Source organism: Panicum virgatum, chromosome 4N (assembly GCF_016808335.1).
Source record: "Panicum virgatum strain AP13 chromosome 4N, P.virgatum_v5, whole genome shotgun sequence".
Classification (NCBI taxonomy): Eukaryota; Viridiplantae; Streptophyta; class Magnoliopsida; order Poales; family Poaceae; genus Panicum; species Panicum virgatum.
This window is the reverse complement of record NC_053148.1, coordinates 5,266,383-5,278,724: the sequence shown is the minus strand read 5'-3', so window position 1 is coordinate 5,278,724 and position 12,342 is coordinate 5,266,383. Positions and strand designations below refer to the sequence as shown.

Here is a 12,342-nt window from a genome sequence, read left to right as displayed (position 1 = left end):
AAGAATCGTATTTAAAGATGGCAGATGCCACTGTTTTCTGTGTTGAATTATCTTTTTCTTTGAAGCATGTGTTGAATTATCTTTTTTTTGGGGGGGGGGGGAGCATGTGTTGAATTATCGATTAGATTTGTTGCGGTGATTCTTTTCTTCAGAGGGATCATCTGATCGGGCGTCGTCAAACGTTGGCCGTGGGCCTAGCTGGGCTCTACGAGTCTGGCCGTGTCGCCGTGAGTAAAAAAGAAGGAAAAGAAAAGCAGGCCGCCAACTCGACCCAGCAGACAGATAGGCCCGCCGGGTGGACTACCAATTCACACGACATCCTTCCCCCGCACGCTTCCCTCTTTTTTTTTTTTTGAAAAACACCACGGAGTTCTCTCGTCCCGAGCTCCCGCCCCCTTGTCCCGCACGCTATTTTCAAATCCTCGTCATTCCCAGTTGGCAGTTGCAGCATCTTCTCCTGCAAGGAAGGAACGGGCATGCAAACGCGGCACGCCCACGTGGCAGTCAGGAAGGAACGAGTCTGGGCTGTGTTTAGATGTTTCGCAAAAAAAATTTGCGATGGAATCTTGCGAATTTGAAGAACTAAATGAAGTATATTTACAAATTTTTTTGCACAGATGAGTTGTAAATCGCGAGACGAATCTAATGATGTTAATTTGGATTTGGTTGAGACCTCGAGACAAGTTTAGGGATCTAAATGGTACACTTCTTGAGTATATGGAGCTGATTGAGACATCGAAATAAGTTTAGGGACCTGCAGTGAAATTTACTTTTTTTTTTTGCGTTTAGGTTTATGGGTGGGAAAAGTCCCAAATCATACGGGCCGGCGGCACCCCAAAAGTCCACGCCGCCGTATCAAAAACCAGCGTACGAGCCCGCAAAAGCTTGCCCAGCACGCTCCTCGATTCCCGCCTTGCCGCTCGCGCACGCGCCCGCGCCCGCCGCCGTCACGCTGACACCGTGGGCCCGGACTGTCACCCCACCTCGTGACACCCCATATCTCACAACCATCGCCGCAGCTTATGCGGTTCCACTGACATGTGGGGGGCGAGAGGCCGAACGGACCTGCGGCCCCACACGTCGGCTTCTTGGGCATTTGCCCGGGCGGCAAAGCCGGCAGCGCCTACGACCAATCCCGCCCGCGCTCCACGACGCCAAAAACCGCGCGGGAAAACGGCTCCGCGCCCGCGCGCCAAACCCAAAAACATCTTCTTCCCCACCGGAAAAAAAAATCCTCCAGCCCTCGCCGCATAATTGCTCCTCGCATCTTCCGAGCCGGGAAGGCATTTAAATCCCCCCCAAACCCTACCCTCTCTCCTCATCCACCGCCCCCTTCTGAGTTCTGACCTCCCTCGCATCACACCCAGCCCTTGGCGGCGGCGGCGCGCACCAGGTGTTCGACGGAAGTCCCCGCCCGGCGGGTGGCCCGAAGGCGGCAGCAAAATGTACGTGGTGAAGCGGGACGGGCGGCAGGAGACGGTGCACTTCGACAAGATCACGGCGCGCCTCAAGAAGCTCAGCTACGGCCTCAGCCAGGACCACTGCGACCCCGTGCTCGTCGCGCAGAAGGTCTGCGCGGGGGTCTACAAGGGCGTCACCACCAGCCAGCTCGACGAGCTCGCCGCCGAGACCGCCGCGGCCATGACCGCCTCCCACCCGGACTACGCCTCGGTGAGGAACAACGGCCTGGAGCCCTCTGTTTCGTGGTTTCCCTTGCTCCTGTCTGTCGTGTTTTGTCTTGACGTGGGGTCGGTTGCCCCCCTTTCTCTGTTCGTGGTTCGTGAAGCTGGCGGCGAGGATTGCTGTGTCGAACCTGCACAAGAACACCAAGAAGTCCTTCTCGGAGACGTAAGCGACGTCTGACTTTGGCTTAATTTAGTCCATTCGTAGCGGCTGGAGGAAGGTTGGATTCGTGGATTGGGTTGTGAATTGACTTGTGACTGTCGTGGATGTAGGATTAAGGACATGTACATGCACTTCAACGAGAGATCTGGGCTGATGGCCCCTCTGGTCGCTGACGATATTTATGAAATCATCATGAAGGTGAGATTCTGATTGGCCCTGACACATTTCTGACAGGGCACCTGTTTAGATACTGCTGTTCTGTTTGTGTCGGTTAAATTTACTGTTCCATTGCTTTTTTTTTTTAAAAGAAAAGGGTATCTATCCTATCCTGTAAATCTGTTGTTAATCTGCACTGTCCTTAATGTATTTGTCCCTCACGTGGCTTTTGTATTGTCACATTTCAGAATGCTGCTCGCTTGGACAGTGAGATAATTTATGATAGGGACTTTGATTATGACTACTTTGGCTTCAAGACTCTTGAGAGGTCTTACCTCTTGAAGCTTGCGGGGAAGGTTGTTGAAAGGCCACAGCACATGCTAATGAGGGTTTCTGTGGGGATACACAAGGAAGACATTGAGTCTGCCATCAAGACATACCATCTCATGTCTCAGCGCTGGTTTACACATGCCTCACCAACGCTTTTCAATGCTGGCACTCCAAGGCCCCAAGTACCGTCCTTGCTCCCCTCCAGATGATCTGAAAATGTGGGTTGTAAGATTGTTTATTAACTGTTGCATTCTTTATGATGCAGTTAAGCAGCTGTTTCCTTATCTGCATGAAAGATGACAGCATTGAGGGCATTTATGATACTCTGAAAGAATGTGCTGTCATAAGCAAATCAGCTGGAGGAATTGGTGTGTCAGTTCACAATATTCGTGCTACTGGGAGTTACATTCGAGGAACAAACGGAGCATCCAATGGGATTGTACCTATGTTACGTGTCTTCAATGATACTGCTCGTTATGTTGATCAAGGAGGTGGCAAAAGAAAGGGTATATTCTGTCATTATTCCCAATTTGAATTCCACTGTCTTCATAAATTCTTACGAACTTCTGGAACTTAGGTGCATTTGCTGTATACTTGGAGCCTTGGCATGCTGATATTTTTGAGTTCCTTGATCTGAGAAAGAACCATGGGAAGGTAATACTATCGTTGGTGTTTTTAATCACTTTAGAATATGAAAACAGTAAGCCATCAGTCTTCTATAATAACTGCAAGTCTTCTATAATAACTGCAATGATAAGCTAACTGTATATATGTTTACTGCCACCTTGACTCCATCACCTAAAATTTATTTTTAACCTGTGCCAGCAGCCCTTAAAGACAGTTGTTCAATTCTTAATTTTTGGTTCAAGCTAGTGTCTTATGAAAATAATGCTCTAGTCCATATCCTCATGATATATATACACAAAATTTTGGTTCCCTACCTGTGGTGAAGCAATATATGCACATGTTTTGTCTTCTATTTAGGTCTCTAATAATATTAAATTGATTCCTTCTAAATTCTGAGTGGCCTTGCAAAAATCTAAAAAACTTGTTATTCTGGATGGTAATTTGACAGGAGGAACATCGTGCAAGGGATCTTTTCTACGCATTATGGGTTCCCGATCTATTCATGCAAAGGGTCCAGAATAACGGAGAATGGTCATTGTTTTGCCCTAATGAAGCTCCAGGGTTGGCTGATTGCTGGGGCGATGAGTTTGAGAATTTGTACAAGAAATATGAAAAAGAAGTAATCTGGAAATTCTATTGCTGGATATAATAGATTGAAATTGGAACTACTTTAGTAACCTTGCTTTTCTGGTTTCAGGGCAAGGCAAAGAAAGTTGTTCCAGCACAGACCCTCTGGTTTGACATTTTGAAGGCACAGATAGAAACTGGGACACCATATATGCTTTACAAGGTATACTTTTGGCATCTACCAAGTACCAACTATACGAATAGGTGTTCCTGCATATGGACTTGTGATTCTTTTGGCAATTTTTGCCTGCTTTTAATATCGGGCTCTAAACATCTTTTTAATGGTTATTAACTGTCTGCAGGATACATGCAATAGGAAGAGTAACCAGCAGAATCTGGGCACAATAAAATCGTCAAATTTGTGCACTGAGATAATAGAGTACACAAGCCCTACTGAAACTGCTGTCTGCAACCTTGCATCTATTGCTTTACCACGCTTCGTAAGGGAAAAGGTACATCTTTTCAGTGCTTCAGCTGAATTCAATCATGAAAGTTGTATTCTGATGTGCTGTATGATAAACTTATTTCACAGGGTGTTCCTTTAGAGTCCCATCCATCTAAGCTTGTGGGCAGCACTGATTCGAAAAATAGATATTTTGACTTTGACAAGCTTGCTGAGGTTTGTTCAGATCCTATTTGTCTTATATCCTCGATTCTCACCTATGTCAACAAATGTTTTGATACCTTGTTGATTTTGGCAGGTTACCTCAACAGTTACTTATAATCTCAACAAAATTATTGATATCAATTACTATCCTGTTGACACCGCAAAGAGATCAAATATGCGGCACAGGCCAATTGGCATAGGTGTTCAAGGTTTGGCGGATACTTTCATATTACTTGGCATGCCATTCGATTCACCTGAGGTACTTTCCCCCCAGCTCTGCGCTGGCACTTTTATCTCTCTTTACTTAGCTGGTATGTAACAAATAATATCTTTTTCAGGCTCAGCAGTTGAATAAGGATATTTTTGAAACAATTTACTATCATGCTCTGAAAGCTTCTGCCGAACTTGCTGCTAAAGAAGGTCCTTATGAAACATATGAAGGCAGTCCTGTCAGCAAGGTTTTGTTCTCAAAATTCCCTGTTTCAATTATGTTTTGCTTCTTATTTTGGTGTGGTTTTATGTTTGGTGTTATCCTATAAAAGGAAAAAGTTTAATAGTCCGAAGCCCATTTCTATTGTTGTTCTTAAAAGTTAATCAAGCACTGTCTATCCCTCTTCCTTTGTAGGGCATTCTTCAACCTGACATGTGGAATGTAGTCCCATCTAACAGATGGGATTGGCCATCTCTAAGGGAGACTATTTCTAAAGTTGGGATCAGAAATTCTCTTCTTGTTGCTCCAATGCCCACTGCTTCCACTAGTCAGATTCTTGGCAATAACGAGTGCTTTGAACCCTACACGTCTAACATATACAGTCGACGGGTTCTAAGGTCTGGAAGTATACTCCTTAGAGTGCTTGTATTCTTGGTTACATGTGCATATGATTGATGTTTCTGTTTTTCTTCCAGTGGGGAGTTTGTTGTGGTTAACAAACATCTTCTTCATGATCTGACTGAAATGGGTATTTGGACCCCTACTCTGAAAAACCAGATAATATATGAAGATGGTTCTGTCCAAAAGATGACAGAAATCCAAGATGATCTTAAAGCAATCTACAAGTATGCAGTTCAACCTTTATATCATTATTTTCTAGTGAATACAGATACTGTTGGAGTGTATAAAAGTGTATGAATTACTGCGACAGGACTGTCTGGGAGATCAAGCAGAAAACTTTGGTTGACATGGCGGTTGATCGTGGATGCTATATTGACCAGAGCCAGAGCCTCAATGTCCATATGGAGCAACCCAACTTTGGGAAGCTAACATCGCTGCACTTCCATGCTTGGTCCAAGGTATTTAGCACTGAATCATCAGTGTGGTTTTTATCTTCAAGCAGTTAGTACTTAGCATGTGATGATGGTTTTTTTTAAAACCTTGTTCAATGTCAGGGCCTGAAAACTGGGATGTACTATCTACGCACAAGAGCAGCTGCAGATGCGATCAAGTTTACAGTTGATACCACACTTCTGAAGGAGAACGGGGTACATGTCCTGTCCCTTAATCCCTCATACGTTCTTTCACGATCTTTTCCCAAAAACTTACTGAAACCTGACTCACCACGAAAAGCACTTGCATATGCAGGTGGCTAATGGCAAGCCTACAGAGGAAGACGTGGAAGCCAAGATGGCACAAATGGTCTGTTCTCTGAACAACCGTGAAGAGTGCCTGGCGTGCGGAAGCTAGACGGATCCGCGCTTTCTTTGTTCATGACCCCAATATTATACAACCGGCTGATGATTGGAGTTCAATAACCAGAAGGAAGTCTGTGATGTAGGTTGAGTTATAGATTCCCATGCTGGGAATGCCTTGGTCCCCGAATACTGCTACCTCCCGCTTGTGTTGTACTGAAATATTTGGGCTGATGCCCATCCCATGTATATATATCTACTACTGTCAATGTTATTGATGTGTGCCATCACATTTTCTTGTGAAATATTTGCAATACTCACTTTGCATCAGTGACAGCAACAGAATAATTAGGCTACACTGGATCTGGATAATATTTCTCCATAGATGGATAATATTAACAAGTTTTTCACCAACTCCTTGGTAATTCTCAGAGAAGTGGTTAGTTGCTTGCAACTTGCAGTTACATGTTGATAGGATTCGCACGTTGCATTGCATTGCTTCAGGTCACGATCGATGACAACTCATCTGACTAAACATGAACAAGTAACTGAACCACCGCATCAATCACTGGCATAGACCGATGTGGATGCGCTGCAGCACGACGGCGAGGGCGTCTGCCGCCTCGTCGCCACTGCTACGGACAATGCGGATGCGGCCCATCTCTACGGCGGTGCCACGCACATGGTTAATCAAACCGGTGGGAATCGGTCCGGTCCGGTTTCGGTTTGCGTCGGTATGAAATCGGCCCAAATTCAAAATTCAAATTTGAATTCAAAAAAATGAAAAAATTTCTAAAAATACTTCAAGGTGCGACGAATCTAATGGTGTCAAATTTTCTCAAAAATTCATTCATTTAGTATAGTTTGCGAAATTTAGAAGTTAAATCAAAAAAGAAAAAGAAAAAAAGCGACGGCCCATTAAAGCCCACGGCGCTCTGCATGCATAGATAGGGTTCTGGACAGCCTGGGGGCGCGACCCCCAGAACCCTGTCCGCCCCCCACCCGTTCCCTGTCCGCCGCCCGCAGCTAGGAAGCCGCCCTCCGCGCCCGGCCAGCCGGCCGGTTAGTCCAGTAAGCCAGCCCGGGCTCGGATCTGATCTCCGACCGGCGCGCAGGGGCGGTTAGCCGGCCGGTACGAGCGGCTAGCTGACTGGTATCGCCGGTAAGCCGGTGCAATCGGGAGAGAAGGTAAGAAGTGAATTTTTTTTAATAGAATGATTGGTTAGGTGTATGATTTAAAATATTAGATGATTTGTTCTAGGATTTAGGTTAGAGTTAGGTGTATGGCTGATATGTTTTAGGTTTTAGCTTGGATTTAGGTGTAGGAATTAGGATTTAGGTAAGATTTAGGTGTAGGATTTAGGATTTTATTTATGTGATTGATATGTTTTTGTTGTCCATGTATGCAGATAGACAATGGCAGGCAGAGATGTTGTATGGGAACACGGTAAAAATCTTTATCCCGGATGGCGATGCAACTATTGTCGTACGCAAAAAGGAAGAGGTGGTACGACTAGATTGAAACAATATTTGGCTGGGCGCGGGGCAGAGGTGGTCCATTGCAGGAATGTGTCACCTGATGTGCGGGACTTTTTTCAGCGTGACCTTGATAGGGCAAAGAAGGCAACTGCTGAACGGGCTCGAGAGAAGTTGAGACGGGAGAAGGCTGCAGCGGAAGGAAACTATCCCGGTGATGAAGAAGATGAGGAGGCTCAGGTGCAGCGTGCCATGGATCTATCGAGAGCGGAAGCAGAGTTCCGACTGGGGGTGGAACAGAGAGAAGGTGCATACGAGCGTGGAGGGGGTAGTGGTTCGACGAGGGGGAATGCTTTGCAGAGGATGTTTCGAAGGGCCACTTCGCAGAGGGAGAATCCTGTGGTGGAGGACTATAACTTGCAGCTGGTGGGAGAAGAGGAATGACGCAACCAAGAATTGATACAGGCTCCTGGACGCAGAAGGGTAAGAATGCAAAGGAAGCTATTGGTAAAGCTTGGTCAAATTTTTTCCATATTGCAGGAGTACCTGGAAGATAGGCTGAAAGTCCATACTTTGTCAGCGCGGTCAGGGAGACACAGAAGTGGGGTAAGTTTTCTTTCATTGGAATGATACCTATGAGCTTACATTCTTGTATCTCATGATTTTCATATGGTTGCAGTGAAGGTATCGCATCACCCACTGGACGGAATATTGATGGCAAGTACCTTGATTAGAACGAGCAAGACTTGAAGACGAGGTACGTAAAGTTTCAGAAAGACTGGCCCTTATTTGGCGTCACGTTGATGTGTGATTCATGGACTGGTCCGACGAGAATGAGTGTCATCAACTTTTTGCTATATTGCAATGGGGTCATGTGGTTCCATAAGTCTATTGATGCGACTGGAAGAACTCAAGATGCTGCATATTTGCTCAAGGTAGCCCCTAAACATGTTCCATTCACATTGAGTATGTTTTGACATGTTACTAAACAATCTGTCTTTTATTGCAGGAGATTCGAAAGGTAGTGGAAGAGATTGGACCGGAGAATGTCGTGCACGTAGTCACCGACAACGGCTCGAACTACAAGAAAGCATGCAAGGAACTACTAAGTGAGGTGTATGACCACATAGCTTGGCTGATCATCGACACGGTTCAACCAATATACAAGTTCCTTCGCTTCGTTGATCAGGACAAGAAGCCGAACATGTGCGAAATCGTGGGTTGGCGAGTATAGCAGTGAAATGGCAATGCAGATGGCGATGGACCGAAAGATATCCCCATGTAAGAGTTACTCCGTACGACATTGTTGTTTTCTCTATTCGAATATATTGCTTACATATTCGGTTGCACATGCAGCGTCCTGGTGGATGATGTTCGGATCAAGCACTCCAAAGCTGCAGTACCTTGCCATGAGGCTTGTTTCACAATGTTATTCGTCCAGTGGATGCGAGCGGAGCTGGAGTACTTTTGCCTTGCTGCATACAAAGATTCGCAATCGGTTGTCGCACAAGAAACTTAATAAGCTTGTCTATGTCAACTACAACCTTCGTCTCCGACTTGAGGAGGTCTCCGGCCCACTGATGCGTGAAGAAGGTGATTTCATTGACCAGCTGGCCCATCTTTCTTTCTATGATGAGAATAATCCGGTGCGGAAATGGATGGAATATGGTAGATCTAACCGGGCTCCAGTTCTGAACGAGGATGATGATGACGGCGACATCCCTCTCCCGTCCTATATTGTCAGAGATCAAATAAACGTGTCAGATCTACGTGAGGCTACGGGGGATGATTCCATCAGCGATTAGACACGTAAAAATGTGGGTGACACTCACCTAGGGAAGAGGAAGTTGCAGAAGGGACCTACGAAGGGTGATCCGAAGCGTCGAAAAGGCAAAGGAACAGCAAAACCAGTGAGCAGCGACACCGAGACTGATGATGGCGAAGGTGAGCGTAGTCCTCCGTATCAGGAGTCCAAGGATAGCAGCTCGGCCAATGATGATGATGATAGTAACGGCGCTGATGCTGGTGGTGGTGCTGGTGGTAGTGGTGGTGCTCGTGGTGTTCGTTTCACAGGTATACATTGCACATATAAATGCACACATATTTCTGACTATGAGTATTGACTACTAATTATGATATATGGTTGATTGCAGGGAAACTCAATTCACACATGCTACTCAGGACACCGACCATGGAGCACCGCAATCGCAGAGGAAAACATGTAGACCGACGGACAACGACACTCCACAGTACTCTTCTTCCTCCTACAGCGATTTCAGGCACTCTTTTCACTACCCCATTCCTGACATCAGCATGCAGCAATCGACGAGATGGGTGTACGAATGGAAAGACCCCCATTTTTACACTATATTAGTTCAGGAATGGCAGACAACATCGGCGTGGACGGGCCAAACTTAGCAACACTACAAGGCTGAGCTGATTAGAGTGCGAGGTATCGCTTTCATGTCCACCGCCGAATACCAAACCGCGTCCCAAATGGGGGTCTTCCCATATCTACGTTGAACTTTTATTTGATGTGTATAAGTGTATGACTCCGTATTTATATGCACGCTTATTACTATTGTATTTGTATGCATGATTATAAATTATTGCTTTGGTGTGGTCATTTATATTAATTTTTGCATAGCTCATGCTGAAATTTCCTTTTATTTCACATCGGGGATCTATTTTTTAACCGTCGGAAAATTTCTTTAAATCACCGGTATACCGGCCAAACCGGCCAGTATACCGGTACAAACCGGTTGAACTGAGATTTTTGAATTCAAATTTGACTTCGACCGGTTCCGACCGGTTTCCGGCCAAACCGGACCGGTATACCGGTACCGGACCCCGGCGCTTTGGCCGGACCGGTCGGTAAAGTAAACCCTGACCACGCATCGCCGCGACCCGACTCACCAAGACCGAGAGGTTGGCGAAGGCCCACTCGACCTCGCGCACCGGCGCCGCCAGCTCCGCGCCGAGCCCCTCCGCGCGCAGGCGCCGGATTTCGCGGACATTGGCGGCCACAGCGTCGATCGCCACGATGATCTCGCCGCAGATACCGCAGGTTTCCACTACCCGCGCCTCCAAGCGCGCGAAGGCGCGCTGAAGGTCAGCGAGCCGGAGCTGGTCGTCGGTGCTGGCGACCTGCGGCGGCGGCTTGACGTCGAGCTTCATCTCTTCCATGGGTCGATCGCCCGCCGCTCCAAGTTCCCGAATCCCGAAAGAGAGAGAAGGGATAAGTAGGGGGCTTGTGGTCTCTGTATATATAATTAAATAACCTCCGGCTGGGTCGGCTGAGTAGAAACCGATTATTACGAGTACACCTCCGACTCCAACTCTAGATTCGTATTTCAATTCAACACAGCCATGCGATGCAAACTTATGAATCGGTTTCGGATTTCATTCAAATTGTTTAGTCGATCTTGAAAACTATGAGGAAGAGAATTAGGAAGCTCCCACCAGGCCACCGCTATGCTACAAGCCTACAACATAAAGTGTTCGTAGAACCTGTGTTCATGGTAGTTGGAGGAATACGGAAAAAGGGAAATGTGTGCTGACTACATGTGTCCTTACCTTTGTAGGGCTTAACTATCCTTATACAACCTCAAACTTTTCACATCCTATATATACTTGTGAGAGCATCGATCTCAAAGAGTCATTTGAGTACAAATCATTTTTCATATTTTTGAAGAATCTCTAAATCATTATTTGGAGAGTCATTTGAGTAAAAATAGTTTTTCTCCAATAGCTTTTTCATATCTTGTGCGTAGTTTAGAGAGCCATCCTTACTGTCCATCTTTGACTGTATGAAATTCGGAATAGAGAATATCTAAATTTGGATATTCAATTGAAGAGACGGTTCGCCCAAAATCTCTATTCCTATAAATTGGAGATGCTCTTACTAACAATAAATGCTATATATGCCACAGGTAAAAAATGAAAAATTCTAGCACACAATTATCCTCAAGTGGTAAACCTAATTGCAATTTTTTAATGATGCATGAGAACTTACTATGGTACATATAATTATTCATTATTACCAACAAGGGTAACAACTTCACGTCACATTATATTCACCTAAAATGCCAATTAGGACGCAGCCCAATTACACACAACAAATTGTGAACCGTGGATAGAGTTCGGAGAGAACGATACTAATAAGCAATTAAGCAACGTACGATTTCTCTTTGTTCAAATAAAAGCTCATCTCCAAGAGCTCCTAATAATTTCTTCTCCATATTTGTAGTTTGCCAACTCCCTAAATAGCTATGGGGAAGTATAAAAAAGTTGAACTCCAATAGTTCTCAATTTTTACTCAAAAACATAAATTATGGCGGTAGAATTGTGCTCCCACGAATCCGTAAAGCATTGGGAAATTGGTATGTGGCATATCCCCAAATGGTGATTTTGTGCACAGCACACTCCACTCTTTGAAATTGTGCACAGCACACTCCATTCTTTGATTTTTGTCTCCAACACACCGCAACACATAAAAGGTCTTCTTTGCCATTGCAAAAACCGGGCCCACCCGTTAGATCTCTCCCTCTCCCCCTTCCTCCTTCCCCTCTACAAGCCGCGCACGCGCCGTCCCCGGCGGAGCTCGAGAATCCCGGCGGCGGCGGCACCTCGGGTCCCCGGCGGAGCTCGAGAATGACGACGGCGGAGGCCATGGCGGCACGACGGCCCTCTCCACCGCGCGGTGGAGGAGGCGTCCGCGGCACCAGGGCGGCATCGCGGAACCGCCCCCGCGCGCCCATGCGGTGGCCATGGCAGGGCGGCCTCCGCCGGCGGCCCTCAAACCTCGCTCTCCAGGATTCGGAAGTCCGCCGCGCCGGTGGAAGGGGCCCTCCTCTAATGGGGACGTGGGTTCCCGATCTTCCGTCAGGTTCTGGATAACTCTCGTTGTAGGCGGAGCGAGACACACCGATCCGGCTTCAGATCCTAAGACCCGAATCCAGCAATCTTAGCACCACAACTCCTCTGGTTATCAACCATGTCACAACCCGGTTGACCTCGCCAAGAAGGCTAATCTCTACAAGCGCAAC

General features: G+C 46.4%; 1 protein-coding gene across 2 annotated transcripts; it reads left to right on the top strand.

Annotated features, from left to right (window-relative positions):
* The first annotated feature begins 986 nt into the window (after positions 1-986).
* Positions 987-6,148, top strand: LOC120669958 (ribonucleoside-diphosphate reductase large subunit). Of its 2 annotated transcripts, none has more exons than XM_039949886.1 (17): positions 987-1,671; positions 1,787-1,848; positions 1,956-2,043; positions 2,250-2,513; positions 2,597-2,837; positions 2,909-2,985; positions 3,407-3,577; positions 3,656-3,748; positions 3,888-4,037; positions 4,118-4,204; positions 4,287-4,451; positions 4,531-4,650; positions 4,818-5,020; positions 5,099-5,248; positions 5,335-5,482; positions 5,579-5,671; positions 5,772-6,148. In XM_039949886.1, the coding sequence occupies exons 1-17, from the start codon at positions 1,444-1,446 to the stop codon at positions 5,871-5,873; spliced, it is 2,442 nt and encodes an 813-aa protein (XP_039805820.1). In that variant the 5' UTR covers positions 987-1,443; the 3' UTR covers positions 5,874-6,148. The 2 variants fall into 2 exon arrangements, with proteins under 2 accessions (XP_039805820.1, XP_039805819.1); XM_039949885.1 differs by having other exon boundaries at positions 1,154-1,671; positions 5,757-6,148.
* The last annotated feature ends 6,194 nt before the right edge of the window (positions 6,149-12,342 follow it).